We start from the raw sequence: 24462 nt of genomic DNA, 5'->3' as shown, positions 1-24462 counted from the left end.
AATGCTTTTTGTTAGCACTACAGGTAAAATTAAGCAACAAATAACTTTTTAAAAGTATAAAACAGTTAATCAACAAAAAACAGTTTAAATAGAATGCAGAGCTGTATAAACAGGCGAAAATGCAGTTGCTAAGCAGTAAATAATCAAAAAGCCAGAAAAAAAATACTTAAATCGGTTATAGCAAATACAGTTATAACAAATGCTCTGAAATATACTGTATGTTTCCAAAATGTTTGAGAAGGACAGCCAGAACACAAGAAGGTTCAGGCGAGGCTTAAAGAGAAAAAAAGTTTTGTTTTACTTTTTGAAAGGGAAAAGGAGGAACAGAAGGCCTTATCAAATGTTCTCTGTATTAGGCAGAATGAGCTAATGACACTAGACTGGGAGGTGTGTCACAGTAGGGGCGGGCAACTGCAAAGCCACCAAGTATAAGAGCACGACACCAACAGGGAGGGAGGGTGGAACAAAATAGCCTACAGACAGCAAGCACTACAGAGACAAATGAAAGTTTTTAAACAGATAAGGATTTGTGAAGATACTGAATAGACAAAGTGCTTTATATATATTAAATTTTAAAAACAGTAATCAGTAAAAATAATCAAAAAAAATCAAGATACTTATATTTCCAGCTCAGTTGCGGTCAACAGCTTCTCCAGTCTTGTAAATTTCCTTCTTGGGATTTGCTTTTTTTCTGAACTAGTTTCTCCCTTCTGTTGTATAGCCTGTTTATGGCAGGGGTCCACCAGACTGGTTTACTTCTCCTAGGGGAGTGAGTCTTGGTTTTGCTAGGGATGGCACAATTCATGCATCCTTGTAGGTGCTCATAGAGTGCATTTGTAAAGGTTCCTGCATCTTGGACACTGTTATCCTTTAGCGTGGGGGCTGAGAAACTTACCACCTCTGTCTTAAGTAAGGTGAAGTTTGCTATAGAAAAGTTTTTCACTGTGGTTTCCTTGGTTGGAGGTGGTGGTGTGGTGTGGACATCCAGAGTGATTAGTTTATGATCTAATCTAACCAGTGATGGGTTGACCTCCAGTGTGGAACACCTGTCACCCATGTTGGTGATGACCAGGTCCAATATGTTTTCACCTCTGGTAGGGGAGTTTACCAGCTGATCCAGGACATTTGAGTTGATAAATTCCAGGAAGTGCTGGACCTGGGAGTTTGTACTTGAGTAGTTTTCCTAGTTAACGGTAGGGTAATTGAAATCGCCCAATATCAGGGTGTTCGGTAGGACCTTCATGTTTTCCAGTGTCTCCAGAAAGGCAGAGTGGTGGTCCTGGGCCATGGAGGGTGATATGTAGCAAGCCACAATTTGCATTGCAGATTTGCCTGATGTTAGTTGCACATGGATGATCTCAGAGGTATCATGCTGCGCCACTAACCTGGAGGTGTAGGTATCCTTGATGAATATGGATACACCCCCTCCTTTTGTGTTTTGGTCTATGTTCTGTGGCCGAAATGTGTGGTATAAGTTGTAGCCCGGTAGTGCTGGGGTGCTCTTGTGGAGCCTTGAACCAGGTTTCAGTTACTGTACAGATGTCAACGTTCTCCATACCGAGGAGTGCTTCGAGCACATGCATTTTGAGATTTAAACTCCTGGCATTGAGTAGCATAACCCTCATTGTTTATTTGTGCTGTTTATGGAGGTGGGTTTGACTTTTGAGCCTTACCTAAAAAAGGCACTATGGGGGCAGCAAGAGCCTTGGCCAGTATTCAAAAGCCTAGGGGTGACAGGTGCAAGCCATCTCTTGCGAAGCAACGAGTCCTGTCAAGCATGTCATCCTAGGCTGACAGACACTGGATCCCCTTTGAATGACACCAGAAGCTTAGCCAATTGTTGAAATTGATCATTTTTTCTTTATACTACGGTATCATTCGTGGTGAGGGCAGGATGCTACTCAGGCTCAGGGTCATACCTGCCTGGGCTACATGATCAGAGAGCTCTTCCATCTTTGTTTTCATGTAGTCCAGGGAGGTACATCTCAGGTCATTCACACCAACATGAACAATGACAGAGTCATATTTGTACTTGTTCTGGAGTGACCAGTGCTTGTGTTATGTGGCAGATTCTGGCTCCCAACAGGCAGCTAACAGTAACCTTCTCCTTGTCCAGCCTAGTGAGTGGGATGTCAGTGTGCCTGACTATAGAGTCGCCTATTACTAGTGTGTTAGGTATGTTATTTCGCCTTAAGGGCCGTGATTGTGCGGCACACTGATTTTGTGTTTTATGTGTTGTCTGGTTTGTGACGGGAGGTGCAGGTTTTTTGGGTGTCTGCTTTGGAGTTCTCTGATGATTTTGCCAGTTTTTATTTAGAGCCTCCGAGTATGATTTTGTGTATTTATGTGTATTTTTTTGCCAGTGCTGGTTTAGTATGTCTATGTGACGCTGGAGGTGTGGCGCAAGTGTTAATCTTCTCCTCATGACTGTCTGTTCCAGTCTTGGGTGAAGGGTCCTTAGCCTCCAATTTAGCTATATAATTGCATCTCTCGCATATGTTAATGTTTTGTGGTAGGAGGAGAGGGTTGTCTGTGTATGAGGCAGTTGTAACATTGCCTCAGGATACCCAGGTTCACCAGCTGGACTGGAGAGTATACCTGAAATTGCCCTTTGGTCATGCCTGAATAGTAGGGTGAGCTGCTTAGTCGCTTGGTTGGTGAGGGGTGAATAATGAGCCTTGCCCTGCTGGGCAATCAAGTGTTGGGGTGTATTAGTGCTTGCTATTAGGTCTGAGCAAGTGCTGGACTGTAGGATGCTTTTTAAGTGTTTAGGTTGAGAGTTAGACTACTTTCAAGGGAAAAACTGAAGAGGAGACTTAGTGGAGCCAGGATAGATTTAGGCCTAGCTAACTGGCGCTGCCCGTACGTGCAAAACTGTGCAAACATGGTTTTTACAGCAGGGAAATGAAAGAGAAATTAGCCCAAAATGGCCTATAAACTACTAACTTATGGGCTGGAACCACTCATCCAGGGACAGATGGCTGCTCAAAGCTCCCTCTCTCACAGGTGAACAGAGAAACCTCCCTCTATCCAAGTAAGGTATGGGCAACTCAGAAAATTGTAACACAGCCCTGAATTCAGCACTAGCCTGAAAAGTGGACTATACTAGCTTAGAAAGGTGGGAAACAAGGAAAAAAAATGTTTTAAAAGATAAGACAAAAACAGTAAAAAATACACTTAAAACAGCTTTAGATGACTACAAGCAATCAGAAAAGGCTGACAATATTATTGTTTGCTGATACCTGTAAATTGTGTATACATAAACATAAATCTAATGTTTAATGCAGGAGTACAGATCAGAATTCCTGAACCTTTCTGTAGTACAACAAGCAGCAGTTGTGGTAAATGCAACCCCTGATTATTTAGGACATATCCTGTCATGCACTCATGTTGCAGTATTTGGCCGGTATCTGGGTATTCTGTCCCATTATTGAGTACTTTATTTCACATGCTTGCAGATGTACTTTGATGCACTGTTTGGCAAGTAAGCAGCTTGCAACAACATGGTCTTGATTGTTAGACAAGTGCAATAATTCAATACTATAAATAAAGAATCAGTAGGTAAATAGAATCCGAAAGAATATTTCATTTTATTGTACATTTGCAAATATTGCTCATAGGTTCATAGGTGTGTACTAGACTAATGGCCTTGGAGCCTTAAAAGCCTAACCCATAGAAGTACCCTGGCATTGTGCCACCTGACGTTAGTCCCTAGTGCCTCTATCAAGTAAAGCCACTGGAGTGATCCCTGGGGTGAATTTCTATTTCCCATCCACTCATCAATATGTTTCATGAAGAGGGCAAGTGAGGTGCTCTGCTTGACATGTATGGGAAGTCGGTTCCATAGCATGGACATTCTCCTGGGTTATGAACCTATCCCTCCAGTATGTTCTGTTGATTATGGTAATGAGGTTGAGGTCTCTGGAGCATGTGGTGTGGAAGGATTGGGATTTCTTTAGATGTAGCATTTCTAACAGAGCTGGGTCAGACATGGCATTGTAAGTAAAGCAGAGATCACCTCTTACTAGATGATATGAGATAGAGAATAGCTGGAGTTTTTTGAGTCTGTCCATGTATGACATGTATTTAAGGCCTAGGATCCTCTTCATGGGGTACTTTTGTGGCCTTTCCAGCTGTTGCATGTGTCTAGTGAGATAGATGCCAAATGGAGCAATATACTTGATGATGGCCTAATGAGGGAAGAGTAGAGAGAGATGATGACCTCTTTCTTCCTGGATGCAAAACCCTTGGTAATGAGATATGCCACATGGAAGGACTTTCTAACCACAGTGGCAATGTGGTGGTCGAAGGAGAGGTTGCTGTCAACCTGTGTCCTCAGATCTCTTATAATGCCTTCCATGTTTAGTGGACTCCCATCAATGTGGTAATTAGTGGGAACTGAGTTTTTCCCAAAGAGGATGATGACACATTTTTTGGCATTAAGCTTAAGGCCATGGTTTTGACACCAGTCATTAGTCTCAGTGATGCCTTTCTGTAGGATTTCTACATCACTTGGGGAGTTAATAATGGCTCCCAGCTTGCAGTCATGTGCGAAAATGGTCAGACAGAGTCCCTCTGTGTTGGCCTGGACTTCTGAGAAGTAGATGCTAAACAGGAGAGGACCCAGGACTGATCCCTGTGGGACTCCACTCATGACTGGTCAGCAGTCTGACTTGGAGTCCACTACTTTCACACTGTAGGTTCTATCTCTGAACCAATTTGCAACCCACCTAGTGATATAGGGGTTGATGCCCAGTTGGGTGAGTTTATCAATAATTCCTGAGTGGGGAATGGTATCAAAGGCCTTGGCCAAATCAAGGTAGGTTGTATAAACTGCCTTGCCCTCATGCACAGCTCCAGTGAATGACTCAAAGAAGTCAACCAGGTTGAGCAGGCATTGCACTCCATAGCCTTACATATCAGACTTGTCAGGCTAATGGGGCAATAATTCCCAGGGTCTGTAGGCAGTCTCCCTTTATGGAGATGGATGACTGTAGCAGTGCGCCATTCGGTAGGGACAAAGCCTGAGGTGAGGCTATGACTGAACAGGGCTTGTAGTTCATGCAGAATACATCCAGGGATATTGTTGGGTCCCATGGAAACTGCATTCTTGGCCATGGACACTGCAGCTTTAACCTGTGCTGCAGTAATGCTGGGTGCCTGACATTCCTCCAATGTTCTTTGTGTTTCACTATTGCAGTCATCACATTTGGGTTATCCCCATCAGTAGTATAAAGTAAGGCAGCTGATGCCATTACACCAGTCTTTCTTGCCATGGAGCCCGAGTTCGCATGAGTGCTGGTTGGCTGCTACCTGAGTTTTTGTCTCTGAATTGAAGTTGAAGTCTTCTAAAGCTAAGTACCCCATTGGGGATCCTTTTTTCTTGCACCAACCGATGTCAGAAAAAGTTAATAATTGCCTGTGGAAAGCAAATACCACACCGAGACTTCCACAGCAGATCTTCTGATAAAAAGTAAAGATAAAGACAGAGACAGCCACACAGGTCCAAACGTATCGACGACTGTTCCATTAAGCTAGTTATTAGTCCTCCGGTACTCAGTGAGGTGCTTTCGCAGCCCCTGATGCCCACTTCAGATGATTCACAGGCTGCTACTGAGACCCTTTCGGAGTCCGGTATGCTGCAAAACTCTTCTTCGACTAAGGATCCTGTGGTCATCTCTACCTTGGATGGGTCCGGAGCTGCTCAGCAGGCACCAGCTTCCGAGGAAGTCCTTCACACCACCGAATCTCAACACAAACTGATGTCTTCTTACACAACTACCATTCTTTCAGAAACGACTGAGTTTCTTAGGCCCAGGGTTTGAACCACACCCAAGAAACTGATGACTCAGTCTCAGGTGCCTGCTACCTTGCCTCAGTCTCAAATGCTTAAAATGGCAGAAGACCTTATCATGCTGATCAGGGGAAGCCAAGCTACCCCCTTAAAAAGGAAAAAAGATCTGTCCTCTGTAGTTTTGTCTGAACAAGAGTCAGATGAATCTGATGCATCTGACTATGAAGACATGCAACACCTCTCCACTTATGAGGATTCTGACGCAGAGGACTCCATTCTTTCAGTCTCTCTCCCCAGAGGATTTTTCCTTTGGGGAAGCCCTGCATACTTTAAGGGAGCATTTCCAGTGGGAGAGTCAGGACTACCCTCAGTCTAAAAAGAAACTCAGGGAATTCCTTGATCTTGCACAACACAGACCTTTGGCCATCCCCCCAGTCCTGGATGTTATGGATGATGTTTTCCTTGAATCCAGCTTGACACCTGATGCCCTACCTCCTACTCCCAGAAAACCAGACAGATACTATAGAGTCCATGACTCACACAAATATCTTTTTAAAAAATTCAACAGCTGACCCTGAGGTCATTTCTCAAGGGCTAAAAAGGATTAAAGCAACCTCTGCTAAGAATCCCACCCCCTCAGACAGGAATTCCCAAGCATTGGACAGAGGGGGTAAAAAAGTATACACCTCAGCTACTCTTGCTATCAGGGCACTAAATTGTCAGTTCCATATGCTGAAATTTCAGCAACATACCTTGGAACTCCTTAAACAAAAAAATTCTTCCTTTCCTGCTAGGGCAGAATCTAAAGATTTACAAGACTTACTGCATTCTGCAAGTCAAGTAACTAAACACACTTTGCACTGTGGTTTTGAAGACCTAGAGGTTCTTGCAGGGCAGCAGTCACTGGATCATTAGAAGACATGCATGGCTTAAGGAACAACCCCTGCCAGGCCATGTCAAATCTAAATTGTTGGATGCCCCCTTGCACAAAGATAACTTTGCACTTTTGCACTAAGGCAGAAGAGGTCTTAAAAAAAGATGGAAGAAAAAGCTAAATCTATGCAAACAGTTAAGGATTTCTTACAGGTCCAGCCCCCTAGGTTCAGCAGGCAATGTCCCTCCAAGCACTGGTCCTTTTATACTCATAGTAAACCAGCCCAGCCTAGGCCCAGTGGAAACAGACCACCCACCCAGACAGCAGCCCCAGGTGATGCAGAGATCTAAGCAGTGGACTACCTCCACTTCAAAACCAGGGAGTTCTAAGCAACCCCCTTATGGTAAGAACTCACAATGCCTCACCACCCCAACCCCTAGGAGGAAAACTCTCCTTTCGCTCAAGCACCTGGCTACCATTACCAAGGACTAATGGGTTCTGAACATTGCGTCTCAGAGATTTAAATTTTCCTTCCATACCTTTCCAACCCCAAAAGGGTTCCCAGATCTACCACTAAATCAGTGGGCAGAGGCTCAAAAGCAAATCCTTTCCCTGCTCTCTATGAAAGCAGTAGAGCACGTTCCTGCAGAACAGATAGGCCAAGGCTTCTACTCCAGACTCTTCCTGGTGCTCAGAAAAGAGGGCACCTGGTGCCCCATCCTTGATCTATCTATTCTAAACACCTTCCTCGTGATCCCAAAATTCAAAATGCTCACACTCCATCAGCTGCTACCCATGCTCTCCAAGGATGCTTGGCTAGCCACCCTAGATCTAAAAGAGGCCTATCTCCACATTCCTATCAGGGAATCATGCAGGAAGTATCTCCGCTTCAGGGAAGGATCTCAACACTTTCAGTTCTCTGTGCTTCCCTTTGGCTTATCTACTGCTCCCAGAGTTTTCAGAAAATGTCTGGCTCTGGCCATTGCCTTTTGCAGACAAATAAATATTCAAATTTACCCCTACTTAGATGACTGCCTTATTCAGGCAGACAGCCAGGAAAAGCTGCTCAAGAACCTGGCCTTTGTAAAGACCCTACTAACCTCCCTAGGGTACACAATCAATGAAAAGAAATCCAAACAGGTGCCCACCCAAAGGATAATCTTCCTGGGAGCAAGTCTGGACACAGCATCCCAGATGGCATACCTTACACCAGAGAAACAAATTTTCCTGACAGCCTACTTCTCTCAACTAGCCACCAGGCTCCAGCTAACTGCAAGGAAGATCCTGTAAGCTGTGGGGTTCATGGCATCTTGCATACTACTCATTCCATATGCCAGACTGCATATGAGGAAATGTCAGTGGTACCTAAAAAGCCTTTGGTGTCAACACTCTCAAGACCTGGAAACTCTTCTACCTATAATTCCTTGTCTCAGAAAGGAATTTCTTTGGTGGGCAACAGCATGCTCCCACAACAAGGGACTGCCCTTGTCCCCATCCCCCACCACCCAGACCTTCACCACAGATGCATCAGACTATGTTTGGGGTGCACACCTGAATGGCAGGTGCATACAGGGCCAATGGAGCCCACAGCAAAACCCTCTGCACATCAATCAAAAAGAGATGATGGCTCTGCAGAACATCTTGATAGCTTTCAAACCCCTTCTCTCGCCAGGGGTTCTCCTGATCAAAACAGACAACACCACTGTGATGTGGTACATCAACAAGCAGGGAGAGACTCACTCCAACCCTCTATGCTGGCTGGCCATGACCTTTTGGCTCACAGCCCCTTCCTTGCAACTACACCTTTTAGCACAATTCCTATCAGGCTCTCTCAACTCTCTGGCAGACCAATTAAGCAGAAACTTTCTGGACCCACACGAGTGGTAACTCAACAGAAGTACCTTCACCCTCATAACTCAGAAATATAGAACCCCAAAGGTCAACCTCTTTGCCGCCCACACCAACCATCAGCTCAGGAAATTCTGCACCAGGAAGCATCACTGCATGGCTTGGAAAGTGGATGCCCTGACCTTCCCCTGGGTCAGTCTATCAGTCTGTGCCTTTTCTCCCCTACCTCTCATCCCCAGGGTACTGCTCAAAATAAGTGAGGAAAAACCAAGGACGGTTCTTATAGCTCCAGACTGACCCCAATAACACTGGTACCCCTTGCTGCGCAACCTGTCTCCGCTGCCTCCATGGCATCTTCCTCAGATTCTAAACCTTCTGACCCAGAGGGAAGGAGAATTCATGCATCCCCAATTGCAGACACTCGATTTCGCAGCTTGGCTTATTCCCTAACCCCGAATCAATCTGCCATCCTCAGTAAACAGGTTCTGGATGTTATCCATGAGGCCAGACGTCCTTGCACCAGAAAGTCTTATGCAGATAAATGGAAAAGGTTCTGTACCTGGATCCATGCTAAGGGAGGCAATACGGCAGCCCTTCATCCCTCTCATCCTGGATTACTTAGCTGACCTACTACACAGTGGTCTCTCTTTTTCCTCTATAAAGATTCATGCCTCTGCTATTTCTGCTAATTTTCCCACTGAGGAACTCCTTTTCTCACACCCTTTGATCAAACAGTTCCTCAGAGGAGCTAGCAATTTGAGGCAACCCGAAAGGGCACCAACACCAGCTTGGGACCTTAACTTTGTCTTGGAAAAGCTCACCCTGCCCCCTTTCCAACCAGCTTCTTCTAAAGAGCTAAAATTTATCTCCTGGAAGACAGCATTCCTTCTGGCCATCACTTCAGCCAGAAGAGTCTCTGAGCTGCAAGCACTCATGGCTGAGGAATCCTTCATCATCTTCCATGCAGACAGGGTATCCCTCAGAACTAGCCAATCATTCATGCCCAAGTTGGTGTCCAGTGTGGCTCTCAACCATTTGCCCACCTTCTTTCCTATTCCCCAGAACAAGGGGGAAAGGATTATTCACTCTCTAGATGTGCACAGACAGCTCAGATTCTATTCGGACAGGACTAAATCCTTCAGAAAGTCTGTTCAATTGTTGGTTAGCTTTGCTACAGGGGAAGAAGGCAAAGCCATCTCCAAGCAAACCAGTTCCAAATGGATAGCACACTGCATCCATTTCTGCTACAAACAGCATGGAAAGTCTCCCCCCAAGGGTGTCAGGACACACTCCACCAGAGCAGCCTCCACCTCTGCAGCTTTCCTCAGAGGAGTCTCCACCAGGGACATCCTGGAGGCTGCCACCTGGACATCTGTTCACACTTTTACCAAGCATTACCACCTGCCTCTAATCTCCAAATCCATGGCAGGGTTTGCCTCTGCAGTCTTGCAGGGCATCCTAGCCAGCCCCTAGCTTCCTTGACTGCCTCCACCCTTTCTACAGCTTTGGGAATCTACCCAAATATGATGACTGCAACAGTGAAACACAAGAAAATAGTACAGTTGTGTACACTTACCATAAATGTAGATCTTCAAGTTTATTCACTGTTGCAGTCCTGGTTTCCCTCCCTCCTTCCATCCCCCTTTAGTCTCTTTTTCTTCTTTTATTACCATTCTTCCTTGTTGCTCTCCTTTCCTTACAAGGGACATATTGGTATTTATTTTCCACTGGTGGGGTTCTTCCACCAGAACATGGCCTCCTACTTTGGTGGCTCCTGACAGGTTAGGGCAAGAAAAACTGATGTAATGGCATTGGCTGCCTTACTTTATACTATTGACTACCTGACATCACTCCTCAAGTGACAGCAACTGATGCATATATACTACGTCTGTGGCATTTGGACTTGCCGAGGGCTACCCTGCCAGGGATAACCCAAATGTGATGCCTGAAAAAGTGAATACACTCGAACATCTACATTTATGGTAAGTGTACACAACTGTACTGTGTTGTGATTGGTCCTTTAGAGGGAGAAAGAGGGGTAAAGTTGTCACTGAATCTGTCGGCCAGTATGTTGGCAATATCTGTTGGCTCAGTATAGGAGGTACCATTTGCAGTAACTCAGAGCAAACCTGGGTATTGCCAAGGAGATTCTTGATATAACTGTAGAAGGCTTTGTGGTTGTATTTAGTGTCTGCCACAATTTTGCCTTCATAGCTGGCTTAAGAGGTTTTGATGAGAGATCTCACATTTTTGTTGAGCCTAATAAGGGAGTTTTTCCAGTCTTGGGAGTTCACATTTTTCTGCAACAGTTTCTTCCTTCTGTTGTAGAGTTTATTAATGGCAGGGGACCACTAGACTGGCTTCTGTTTTTTGGAGGAGAGCATCTTGGTACTGTTGGGTATGGCTAGTTCCATGCATTTATGTATGCGTTCATACACTGGTGTATGATTCAGCAGTTTTGAATCAATTTTCCATTGACATAGGTGCTCAGTGCAGTATTTAATGGAGAAGCAATGTACAGCAATATTATCTAGAATGGCAAGCAGTAACTTTTCTGTGACAGCCATTAGTGAGAAGTTTGTTAATATAACCAAAGGAAATGTTGTACTTTATTTTACTGCAAATATCTATCAAGCTGCATGTAACTCATAGGGTAGCTGTATATTACATTTTAAACTGAAAACTACAGAAACCCCCAAGTTCAGTAATGTTGATTATAACCCGCTACACGCACCGCATGCTCCCATTCATGACTGACATGTCTGAAGATAATCCCAATCAGTTTGTTAACACAATCTTGAAGCCTACAGTCTTCAAACTCATATTCCCGAGACCTTAATATCGAAGACCAAAATGATGAAGACCACAGTATTCAACTCCTGGTCTTGTTCCCCTGCATGATCCATGTTATTATCTGTTTCTGGGTTCAAACTGCTAGGGGGATTAAAGTTTTTATATTTTTAGGCATTCTGGTCTTCTTCAGCATTTTGATCTTTCATTATTATGGTCTCCAGATTATGATTTTTCTGATTGTGGTGTGCAAGACTGTGATAGTAAAATTCCAGATCACTGCACACATTTCATTAACAAATACTGCATAACTACAAATAAAATCAATTGCATTTTATTTACCTCGTCGATATACATGCCAAGACACACACACACACACACACACACACACACACACACACACACACACACACACACACACACACACACACACACACACACAGATACACACACTGCTTTGAGATGATGCTTTGGAAGGATTGCTCCTGTGGAAACACTGCCTGGTCTCAGTAAAATAGAAGTACCTTTCTTACAAATGCTACAGAAAGCTCATTCAGAAAAATGTATATATCTACTGATGCCTTTTCACAGACAAAGCAGGGTTGGTATGACTATACTTGAGGGGGAGGCTTTTCTTTTCTTTTTTTTTTTTTCACTTTTGTTTTTGGTGCCCCTTCAAAGCTTCTACAGCAATGCAGAAGGGAAACAGGACCATGATGTGTTTCTATCCTGACAACAGGGGAGACTTCTTCCCTTTGTCCTAACCTTCACCTCCTCCATCTATATATACAGCATACTGTGACATCACTGCAGCCTGTGCATATGTGTTATCATGCGCTACATAGACTGAGAGTGCTTACCTCTATTTTTCATCTGCCATTGCTAAGACCCCTAACCTGGCTTGGGATGTGTAGACCAGGACATAAACATCTCATTCTCTCCATCTGGCTCCTTCAGGGTGCATGCCAGTATTAAGACTTCCATTTCCCAACAGAAAAAAACAGCAAAAAAATCTTACAATTAACATTTGAAAGTATTACAAAAGATTAAAACAAACAGAGCAAACACAGTAGTATCTTTTATAAAAATATTTCTTCAGAGGAAAAAGAGAGTTAAAGTTTTTTAAAAGAAAGCTTCCTAAACCTTATGCATTGTGAGCTCCGATCAAATCACCAGAATGTGAAAGTGGGACAGATTTTGAGGCTGCTCATATCCTAAATTTGTGATTTCAGGTAGATTGCCTTTCACATTGACATAAACATTTTCTAGGTGTTTAAAGGTACTGTGGCATATATAAATGTTCAATACATTAACAAGTTACATTAGGGATATATTTACTGTTTAATAATCTATTTGAATATTATTAGTAAGGTTATATATATGAATGACCTTATGAATCTTTCTATATTGTTAGTGCACAAGGCTGGAAAGGACTTGATTAATGGAAAGCTTAGAGGGCATGTGTGTGTGGATGTCAGGGGTTAACACTGAGAGGCCACAGGCCTGCTATCTCATAGCTTGGACATGAGATGTGCAGCACTACAGTGACGGGTTATGACAGTGGTCATGGCTGTCAACACCAGCTCATAATTTTTATGAGATTCTGGCAGATGTGTAAGGGGGTGATATTTGTACAGAAGCTTATAAGCTCTGTTATATCAGCTCATGTTAGTAGATACAGGTAATGCTATGTTAGGTTGTAGGGAGATAACCCGAAGCATTATCTAACCATATATGATTATCAGCTTGTCCCTGTACCATACAGAACCCAAAGGGATACAGGAATAGCATGTCTGCTGGTTTTAAGCTGGCAAAGCTGAGGTCTAAAACTGCAGAACAGAAGTGATATAACGTAAACAACTTTGCTTAATTAACTGTAAAACTTTGGTTGGGCCAAGAAAATGTACTGCATCATCTCAGTGTCCCAACATTTTTTGTTTGTGGACAAGCTTTTTTTGTCTGTCAGCAGCTATTTGTTAAACATGAACATTAGAGAGAAAATACTTGCTGGTGTTAACACAAGCATACAGTAACACCAGACAAAAATCATATATACTTTAGATATAGAAACCATATATATCTATACCTTTTGAATAACAATATGGCTCACTGATAGAACCCAAATAGGGGCAACCACTTCAAGTAGTAGACCCGTAACAAGCGGTGTACCCCAGGATCAGTCTTGGGGCCTTTGCTGTTTAGGAAATACTTCTCAGAGGTGCAGGCCAAATCTAGTGGACTATGGCTGACCAAGTTTGTAGATGACTGCAATCTGGGTGCTGTCATTAATTCCCCTAATGATGTGGACATCCTCCAAGAGGGTCCCACCCAAACAAGTGACTGGTGCGAGAAACATGGCCTCAAACTGAATGCCATAAATGCATCATCATCCTTTTTGGGGAGAGTGATGTCCCCACAAATTATTATATTGATAATAAGGCAATAAGCAGTCAGTCAGTCGTGAGGCACTTGGGAATACAGGTTAATAAAAAACTGACTTTTGACCACCATATTGCCTCTGTTGTATGGAAAGCTGTCTACATGGCCCACCTCATTAGTGTCTCATCCAGGGACAAGTAGGTCATAACATCCCTGTATTCTTCCCTTATAAGACCCATTATTGACTATAATGCCCCTTTCAGCATGTACCTCACAAAGCACATGCAGCAGCTGGAGAGACCACAGCATAACTCTCAACTGTACAGATTTTCGCAGCATTCCAGATTTTTTGCCTCATATTTTTAGTCCATTTTTCATAAAATTGTGATTTTCTGGCAAAATAGTGGAAAATCATTAAAGACTGAAGTTAGAAAATAATGACAGACATTTGAGTTTCAGACTTCAAAACCTTCAGAATAGTAATGCCAATGCAAAAACCTGTTAATCTATCAACTTTCTAAGTGTAAGAGCAATATTTAAAAATTGTCCCTATCTTTGGTCCTTTGTCCCACTTTTGTTTATGGCTTTGTCCAGATTTCTTGCTCTATGAGATTGAGAGGTATGCATAGTACCTCTAATAACAGGTACTGTTAAATGATACAGTAATGTGCTATAAATCCTAAAAGTTAAAACAATCAGTACTTCCAAAGTTTACTACTGAAACCGTTTCAATAATCTTTTTTCTACTTTGTAATTATTCAGTTTGCTGGCAGATAACTTTTCAACATTTCCGCCACTACCTGTAATTATTTGTTTAGTTATTAATCAGGTGTGTACTAATTACAAATGGCACTTTTCAAACATTACAACTCACCAGAAAAAGAAATGTAGTATTACACCTCAATGTGTTGACTTAATACTGACTTTAAGAATTAGCAATGATGCTGATTCGTTGACATCCGTTTTACCTGTCTGACTACAGAATGTTAATAATGGTGCTTTATAATGGCAGTCATTTGATGAGTGATGGCATTATGCACAGCTGATTAAGAAATACTTCTGTTGTATCTTGCAGGCTGGTAAAAGATGCCCCTTGGGATGAAGTTCCTCTCGCTCATTCCTTGGTTGGATTTGCTACAGCTTATGACTTCCTGTACAACTCCCTTAGCAAGCATCAACAGGAGAGATTCCTTGAAGTGATTGCCAATGCCTCCAGGTACATGTATGATGTATCGTACAGTCGTGGATGGGGTTTTCAGTACCTTCACAATCATCAGCCTACAAACTGCGTTGCTCTTCTCACAGGAAGTCTGGTGCTTATGAATCAAGGTATGCAATTTTTATAAAATATGTAATGCCATGCAAGTCAGCCTTTGTGTGCTTGTTTTTTTTTTTTTTAAATATCTGTACTGCTTATGATGACATTTAGTTCTGAAACAAATGAGTCAAATACTGCATATAAAACTGGAGATACAGCTTTTTGCCAAAGCTCTAACCAGTGGTGGTTGGACATAGTCTGTTTTGACAGTGGCACTAAGTCATAACAATGTTAGATCTCCATCTTTGTACTGCTACTGATTTGTTATTGTTTATTTCAGGACTTTAGGCCACGTTTCCCATTAGTTACACGAGTCTTCATTTATGTACACCAAGGAGTCTAATAAATATACATTGTAAAACACCCTTTTCACAAACTTCAACTTATGATTTATTAAAGTAACTATTACTTAAGCATTTTATAACAACTATTATTATTTATTTATTTTATTTATTTTACATTTGTTGACTGGGCTAGTCTAACTGTATATATGTCATGGGCTAGTCTAACTGTATATGCTTTTCAGTTACAGAACATTAAATTTTAGATACAGATAGCTTGTCAGACTAAAACAAGTGTTTAAGTTAATTTAACATACATGATGGAACAGAAAAATAGAACAAAATATAAGATAAGATAATCCTTTGTGTTTTTTTTTTTTTTTTTTTTTTTGTGAGCACTGTGGGAAGAAAGTATTCAGAAGGATATGGGAGATTCCCATCTCAAAGTTATAAGTAAGGAACAGAAGAACAGACTAGTTAAAAACAGGATTGGGAGAGTAGGTAGAGGGGCAGAAACTCATCAAAGAGACATGTAGAGGGGCAGAAACTTCAAAGAGACAGAAAGATGTCCAATCCATCTTTCTTTGGTACAATAAGTGCAAGTAGAAGGTATAGGCCTTAAAGTGGCAATAAAGTGAGTAAGTAGCCTGGGAAGAATGATTATGATGAAAATAGACAGAGAAAGTTTTAGTCAGGGTTTGAACAGGGACATAGCTGTTAAACAGGGTTTGAACAGGGACATAGCTGTTAATAAGTAACAATGTGAATACACAATATTATCAAAAATATAAAAAGAATATTTCAATTGGCAGAAGAAAATAAAATCTAATGCATTACATGTATTTGAGCATAACTGAATGCATCACTAAATCCATGACACAATCAATTCAGTAACAAAGACAAAGACGTTATAAAGTAGATTACAGACAGAACAAAATAAATTTTGATGTGTACAAAATTGGTGTTTTGCTGAATTGAGTTTCAATAGTTTGTGCATGATATTTCATAAGTAGATCACAAACCATTCAAAAAATGTAGACAGACTCATATTTTCAATTTGTCATATTAGAAGTAGACATACTGGAATTACTGAATTCCTTTAATAGGAAACACCTACAGTGAACACTTAAGCAATTTTATCAAAATTAAAAAAAGCTTAGAAGGTATATGTTAACAAGAGCATTTAATTGCATGATTTTCTTTTACGTGAATCCTAGTTAAACCTGTTTCATCAGATGGGTGTGAATATTCACGTTTTGTAAATTCCCCACTTCACCCATGGTTTCAGATTTGAACATGCTTGATGGATAGCTAACTGGTTGTCTGACAGAACCAATGTGGTTAGAGTAGCAGGTGCTACTTCTGAAAGGAAAACAGTCACCAGTAGTATACCACAGACTCAGCTTTGGACCCTCTTCTATTTGGCATATATTTCTCAGACCTTCAGGCCAGCACTTCTGGCCTATGGTTACCTCAGTTTGTAGATGACTGTAAATTGGGAGTTATTCGATCTTCAAATGACTCACAATTACTCCAGCATGGCTTAGACCATGTTAACAATTGGTACAAGGACAATGATCTCAAATTAAATGTAAAAAAAATGTAGCATAGTTCATTCTGGTATACAAAACAGTTTCACTTACCATATAGGAGATGCACCCCTGCAGCCTGTGTAAGAAATCTGGGTACTCTTGTTGATGATTCCCCATCATTTGACCATCATGTCTCCAGAGTAGTTCAGAAAGACTTTTATCTGGCCCATCTAATTTCCAAAGGCATCTCCACTAGATCTAAAGAAGTCTTAATTCCTCTTTACTCATATCTTATCAGACCCATTAATGAATATAATGTGCCTTTTGGCATGCATTTATCTAAACATATCACACAACTTGAGAGACCTCAGAGATTGAAAACTAAAAAGATCAGTCTCCACAAAAATTTAATTATCAGGACAGACTGGCAGCAATTTCTCTGTATTCGGTCTCTTACAGACTCCTCCATGGATATCTATATCTAGCCTTTCATGCCATGTAAAAGCCACCTCTATTTGATCTCCTATTCCTTCACAGAACTAACAGTACATCAAGTACTTGATAAAGGAAGTAAAGCTTCATCAGCAGATAAATAAGACATGTTGGCAAGACAGATATATATCTCAATGCATCCCTCACCTCTCAAACAAACTTCCACTACATGTCAAGCAGAGTAGCACCCTTACCACCTTCAAGGTAAACTTAGATAATTAGATGGGGACCCTCAAAATCACTCCCAGTCTATCTTGTCTTGCCCTTCTTGAGGCTAGAGGGAACATTTTCAATAGGATTTATTTAGCTAAGCTTAAAATGGTCTGAAGACTGATTGCCTAGTACTTATATATGAACAGGTTGTCAATTGAGATTCACTTAGGTGATTCAAGCATCCATAAAACAATCATTAAAATGGGAAAACATCTAAAGGCAGAGAGTCCTAAGGTAGTTTTATCTAAGGAACACCCAGCAAAAACTACACAAAATGTGTTGTAGGAGTCAGACATAAAGACATGACATTTTAATAGATACTGTAAAATCTAGTGTAGGGAAAAATGTGAAATACCCATTTGTAAGTGGGTTGTGTATGGACAAATGTGAAATGTGCATTTAGAGCTTTGTAAAGAGATTTGTGCTGATAAAATTCTCACAGAACTTTAGTAAGGCAATCAATTCTACTAGTTAATTAATGGAATGTCATTTACTTATTTAGTGCTGTATAAAAGCAGGATGACTCTCTATTGGAATGTTGACACCTGAAATGCACAGTACGGATAACCAAAAAAAATAAAAAACACAGGACCGGAATGAGTCTCAAAAATAGTTCATCTTCTTAAAACTTCCTTTTGCAGCACCCAAACCCCAAACTTATATATACAAACTCCAAGATCACTCTATCTCAGAAAAAAGGAAATAGTCTGAGAAATGGCACCTTGAGCTTAAACTAAATGTGAACCCTTCGGCAAATCAATCTCTACGTTTTGGGGCTCCCTGTAGTGACCTCAACATTTTAAAGGGTTACCAAGCAGGTTGATTGCTCAAGGCAAACAGGATCATAGACGTTGCAGGGCAATTGAGCTGCAAGGGCATTTCTGCCTTGATAGTACAAATTCTTGGACCATACTGGAATATCAATTGTCTCCTCACCTGGAGAGGCATCCTGGGTCACAGCAGGGACTCTGACCAAAAGATTCAATGAACCTGACAGGTCAGTTGGCGCTCATTGTGGATGTGATCTGTGTAAAGTCAGCTAAAAATCTATCAGTCTTTGGTTGAAGGGAAGGCCTGGCAGGATCCTTATCTGTGAAAAGAACCAAACCACTGTAAAAGTAGAAAACAGGAAACGGACTCCTTGCACCAGCAGACAAAGATGATAAAACTTAACGCAATATTATTATTTTATCAAGCGTTTTCGCCACCAAAAATTTGTGGCTTCTTCAGAGAGAAAGTTTTTAAAACAAACATCCATTTTAAAACGCGCACTTTATAAATAACCACCACAAAGGAAATGACATCACAAGGATAAGCATTATCACATATTCCTACATACTTAAAAAATTAACCACATCAAATTAAAAGTTAATTATACCACTATTTGGTTATAATACCCAACAATTATATAAAAATGTAATGATATTACAATATTTTATATTAAAATACTCAGTGTAAAAACACTCAGTTCTTTAAAAGCATTCTAAGGAACAGGGCAAGGCTTTACCATGAACACAGTACACAATAACTATTGAACCTGAAAAAGTCATTAATGTAATTATACTTTAGACAATGATGCACAAACACTTACAGGAGATGAGTTATAAACAGCCAGAAACCAAGGGCAGAGCAAAACTATGTACAGCCTATTGGTGACCCTACCTTAAATAACTTCTTAGTTTCAATACTGCAGAGATGTTACAGTTTTCATTAAGCCCTGGATGGCAAAAGGCATTAGTTCTTAACTGCCACTCTAACTCGCGGGTTTCTAAAAGTAGTGGAATGGGACCCCCACGAATGTTAGTTGACACTTGATCAATGGCCATAAATGAAAAACTATGGCCTGGGAAACTGTCAACATGCTTTGCTAAAGCATTAGTGTCAATTTTTTTCTTTATCGCATACATATGTTCGTAAACTCGGTCACGAAGTCTACGATCGGTCTTACCTATATAAAAGGAAGGACAGCACTCACAGAAGGCCACGTACACTATAGATTAACTAGTGATCAAATAGTGGTATAATTAACTTTTAATTTGATGTGGTTAATTTTTTAAGTATGTAGGAATATGTGATAATGCTTATCCTTGTGATGTCATTTCCTTTGTGGTGGTTATTTATAAAGTGCGCGTTTTAAAATGGATGTTTGTTTTAAAAACTTTCTCTCTGAAGAAGCCACAAATTTTTGGTGGCGAAAACGCTTGATAAAATAATAAAATTGCGTTAAGTTTTATCATCTTTGTCTGCTGGTGCAAGGAGTCCGTTTCCTGTTTTCTACTTTTACAAGGATCCTTATCTGTGATTTATCATTTTAGCAGCCTGTGGATGGAGAGGCTGTTAGTGGACTAGATACACGGATTATAAAGCATTTAATTAAAGGTACATTTCAGACTAAGTAAACAACCATATTAAACTAAATGAGCTAGTTGTTTTTATTTTCTTCTGATTTGGTATAATAAACCCTTGTTTTGTACAAACTTTGGCGTTCAGTGCTTCGTAAGACTTACAATATAAATTAAGGCATTTCTTGTCTGGTATAGTAAGCAAAGATGATATATAGTACGCCATGACAAACAATGAGAGAAGGAAAACAGAAAAAAAGGAGAGAACAAAGTATGTTGGAAGAAAAAGAAGGTTACAATGTGGAGATAACAAAACAAGAAGAATAAAAAAATATGTAGAGTTTTCAAAATAGTTTACATGCTTTTTAGATAACAAGTTCTGTTGAGTGAAAGCTGGACATAAAACCAATCAATGTGACAAACATGAGATATAAGGATTGCTACACTGAATGCAGGTTCACTGACAGGATGCAGCTTGGAAGTGGATAACATGATGATAAGAAGGAAGCTGGACATCCTCTGTATCCCAGAGACAAGATGGAAGGGCAGTGCAGCAGAGGCACTTGGCTTGGAATCCAGACTCTACTAATCAGGAGAAGGACAGACTAGAAATGGTGAAGGAATTTGGTGAGGGAGAGTCTTCAAAAGACACTGAGGGATGTCTTTGGAATTGGTGATAGGCTCATGGCAATCAGACTTCAGTGTAAGGATAGAACAGTATTCGTAATCTTAGCCTATGCTCCATAGCATGGGTTGTGACAGTGAGAAAGAGTGGATTCAGGTAATAGCTGCAGGACCTACTAGACAAAGCAGGAAAGCATGGGTATGTGTTGATAATAGGGATATGAATATTCATATTGGGACAGGCAGAACAGATATGAGAACTGCCTGGGTCCACATACGTGAGGCAAAATGAATAAAGAAGTACAGGCCATTCTAGACTTCTGTCTGGCAAATGGCTTGATGGTAGCCAACACATGTTTCAGCAAGAGCAACAGTCACAAGATCACATACAAGAGTGGCGAGAGTGGCCAACTTGCAACTCAGGTAGACTTCCTCCTAGTAAGGAAAAAGGAATGGGGTAGAATCAGTGATTGCAAAGTCATCCTCAGTGAAATGGTCAGCCCACAGCACAAAGTCTGCTGCAAGCAGTGGTCAGAGAAGGCTCTAAGGTCAACAGAGACAAGGCTGAAGACCTGGATGTTGACTGGAGACAATGCACAATTGTCCAAGGAATTACTCTGGGCTCTGTCTCCTCAGGAAGAAGAGGAAATAGGTGGAGTTGATGAAGAATGGCAGCGTCTCAAAGCAGCACACATAAGGACTCTAGAATAGATTTGTGGCACAGCCAGGTATGGAAGCAAAGTACATAGGGAAAGCTGGTGGTGAAATGCAGAAGTCCAGGAAGTCATCAAACAAAAGGAGTGCAGGAAAAAGTGTGAAAGAGAATAGATGGAGGAGGCTAGGAAGGAATACTAGTTGACTAGCACAGAAGCTAAGAAAGGAGTTGCAATAGCAAAGAACAGGGCATTGCAGGCACTCTACCAGCTTCCAGAAAGTGACACAGTAAAAGCAAAGACAGATGGATAATGAAGATACCCAGACGTCCTTCAGAAGGGATATCAGCAAAAACATGCTCACCAGTCCACAGGAAATCAAAGGCAGATGGAAGGAGTGCTTCCAGCAGCTTCTGAATGAAGAAACCCCCAAAGAAGCTGTACTTCCACAGATGCAGCATATGATGAGCTCACCCTAGAGAAGTGCAAACAGCACTAAGGAAAAGGAAGTCAGGGGAAGCAGCAGGATTAGATGATGTCACAGCAGACATGATCATGATATTGGGTGAGATTAGGGAGAAATGGCTCTTGAGGGTACTCATAGCAGTAAGGAGAGAAAAGCATAACCAGATGATTGGAGATAAAGCAAATAAGTGTCAGTGTACAAGAACAAAGGGGGCATCCACAACTGCAGAAAGTACAGAGGTATCAAACTCCTGTCAGACTGCATGAATGTTCTGGGAAGGGTGCGTGCTAAACAAATGTGCAGATTAGTAGAAAGTAAGAATGGAGATGAGCAGCTCAGATTCGGATAAGGATGCAGCACAACCAGCCCAGTGCTTGCAGTGAGACAGATATCTGAGGAGAAGCCAGAGATGAGGAAAGAGTCCAAATGAGGCACTTTTAGTCTTGGAGAAAGCATATGACAAGGTCCCAAAAAAGTTAATTTGGGCAGTCCTGCAATGGTTCAAATTCCCAGAAACATTGGTAGAAATAGTGCAGGCTATGTACTAGGACCCAATGACTCAATTACCAACAGTGTTTGACTTTCAGAGGGGTTCCAAGAGGGAGTGGGTGTGCATCAGGGTTCGTTTCTGAGCTCACCGCTGTTCTTACTGGTGAACTGCATTAGCAAACAGGTCAGAGGGGACAGTTCAACAAAGTTGCCATACGCAGATGATGTAGCATTACAGGAAGACTCTGAGCAAGAACTTCAGCAAAAGATAAGGGAGCGGAATGCATAACTGATGACACAAGAAATTAAACTGAGTATAAGCAAGAGAGCTGTAATGGCAGCAAATGGGGTAAATCAGAAGAAGGTGAAACCTAAGATTGAAGGGAAAATAGTGGAACAAGTTAACAGCTTCAAGTATCTTAGGGGGTTGAGGAGAACGGAAGTCTGAATGAGGAGGTCAAAATTAGAATCATAGAGGCTGCAGCCAAATGGCACAGAGTGTCAAGTTTAGTGTATGACAGAAGAATGCCAAAGAAGCTGAAAAGTAAGGTGTACAAAACAGTGATGCAACCAGTACTACTGTATGGTACAGAAACTTGAGCAGTAAAGGCAGAACAGTTGAGGAAGCTAGAGGTGATGGAGATGAAGTGCCTGAGACAAGTAGTAAGATGCACACTATGGGACAGACTAAGGAATAATGACATCAGAGCAAAAGGTAAAGTAGCTTCAATTGTAAAAAATGTTAAAGAGAACAGATTATAGTGGTTCGGGCACATGTGCAGGAAACCAGAAGACAATCTGGTGAAGAAGACTGCGACAGAAAGGAAGAAGGCATTTGGACGTGAGGGCATCCAGCAGAGAGATGGATGAATTGTGTGAGAGAAGACCTGCAACAGTCAGACATGACTGACGAAGGTAGGAGAGTGGCATTGAATCAAGAGAGATGGCGATGGTTGATACAACACCCTTAGCCCCTGTAGAAAATAAGGGAAAAGGGGGGTTGCTTATGATAATGATAATAATGGATGATGTCATTCTGACAGACAGTAATGAATAAGGGGTGGGGGGCATTAGCTCCAATAGGAGCATTAGAGGGGATTTTCTTTTGGAATATTTCAATGTCCTTAGATTTTATTGCTTTGAAGGACAGAACTCAACTTTATAATGGGAAATGGAGGGGACTGGGTGTTTTGGATGAAGTGGGGAAGGATGAGCATGTGGTTAGAGTCATGTGCTGCCTGTAAGTGCCACCCTTTGAAAGGTAGGATGCAGCCCTGTTAGAAAGATCTTTTGCTTTGCTGTGGCCTTTTATTTTTACTAGACTTTAGAATTTTCAGTAGATTATGGAGGGAGATTGGGCTGCCTGATAGAATATCTTCTAGTTGCCTTTTTAGCCAGGTTTTTCATTGCCTGCTATCTATGGAAGAGAAAGCACTCCAATAACATAAGGCTACATTTGTCAGTTTGGAAGGGGCTTTAATTTCTTTAGTAACCCATTGCTTATTAGGTTGGGATATGAGTCTTGAGATTTGGGGGAAGTACTTGTCTTGGATATTTAACTGAGTATTGATAAGAATCTTAGCTATGGTAGAAAAATGATGAATTGGTAGAAGGGATTCTCAGTTAGTTTGCACGAGTTTATCACATAGGGTTTTGATAATTTTCACTAATTTAGGCAATTGGGCAGTGTTCAGTAACTCAAGGGAGAAGTGTACTGACTTGCAATATCTTATTAGGGATGTTTGTTATTTCTAGGTCTAGAAATAGTCTAGTCTTCTCTGTAATGAAGTTTAGTCTAGTATAATCTTTAACCAATTCAGTTAGGGTGTCAGAAGCAAAGAAGTCAAGTCATGAATGTCTGATTTTATGGGTTTAAGAAGGTGTATGTTGAAGTCACCCAGGAATATTATCTTGGTTTTAGGGTTTGTAATTTTAGAATGTTGTTGATGAGTCTGTTAAGTTGGGAGTGGATTGAATGAAGGGATACGGGGCTTGACAAGGACGAGTGATTAGCAGCATTTGTCATGAAGAGAAAAAAGCTAGTCACGTAAGATGAAGGTAATTTATTGAAGTCTTTTGACCTTTGCAAGTTATGGGTATGTCTTCTCTGACAAGTAGAACAGTCCCCCACCCTGTTACCTGGTGTAGTATTGAAAGGATACTTGTAGCCTTTTAAGTGAAATGATAAGTCAGGGTTGTCTGATTTAGGGTCAGGATCAATGGATATCAACCATACATGTTTTGTTTGGAAGAGAAATGAGTGGATTTGTTTAGAAGGCTGTCTACACTAATGAGATCCACATTGATCTGTGAGTTTTTTAGTTTGTATGGTAAGCACAGGGGGTCTGGTTTGGACTCTTCAAAGTT

General features: G+C 41.2%; 1 protein-coding gene across 3 annotated transcripts in view; it reads left to right on the top strand.

Moving 5' to 3' along the window:
- The window catches only part of DSE (dermatan sulfate epimerase), a 522935-nt gene that overhangs the window by 296380 nt on the left and 202093 nt on the right, over positions 1 to 24462 (top strand). For all 3 annotated transcript variants that reach the window (XM_044063585.1, XM_044063594.1, XR_006363718.1), the window contains one exon: positions 14761 to 15014. In XM_044063585.1, the coding sequence (XP_043919520.1) occupies positions 14761 to 15014 (254 nt within the window). The remainder of the gene's footprint in view (positions 1 to 14760; positions 15015 to 24462) is intronic.

The sequence above is a fragment of the Protopterus annectens genome, chromosome 1.part0 (assembly GCF_019279795.1).
Source record: "Protopterus annectens isolate FY-2018-M chromosome 1.part0, PAN1.0, whole genome shotgun sequence".
NCBI classification, from domain to species: Eukaryota; Metazoa; Chordata; order Ceratodontiformes; family Protopteridae; genus Protopterus; species Protopterus annectens.
The sequence above is the reverse complement of the archived record's forward strand: the minus strand, read 5'-3'. Positions and strand labels throughout refer to the sequence as shown.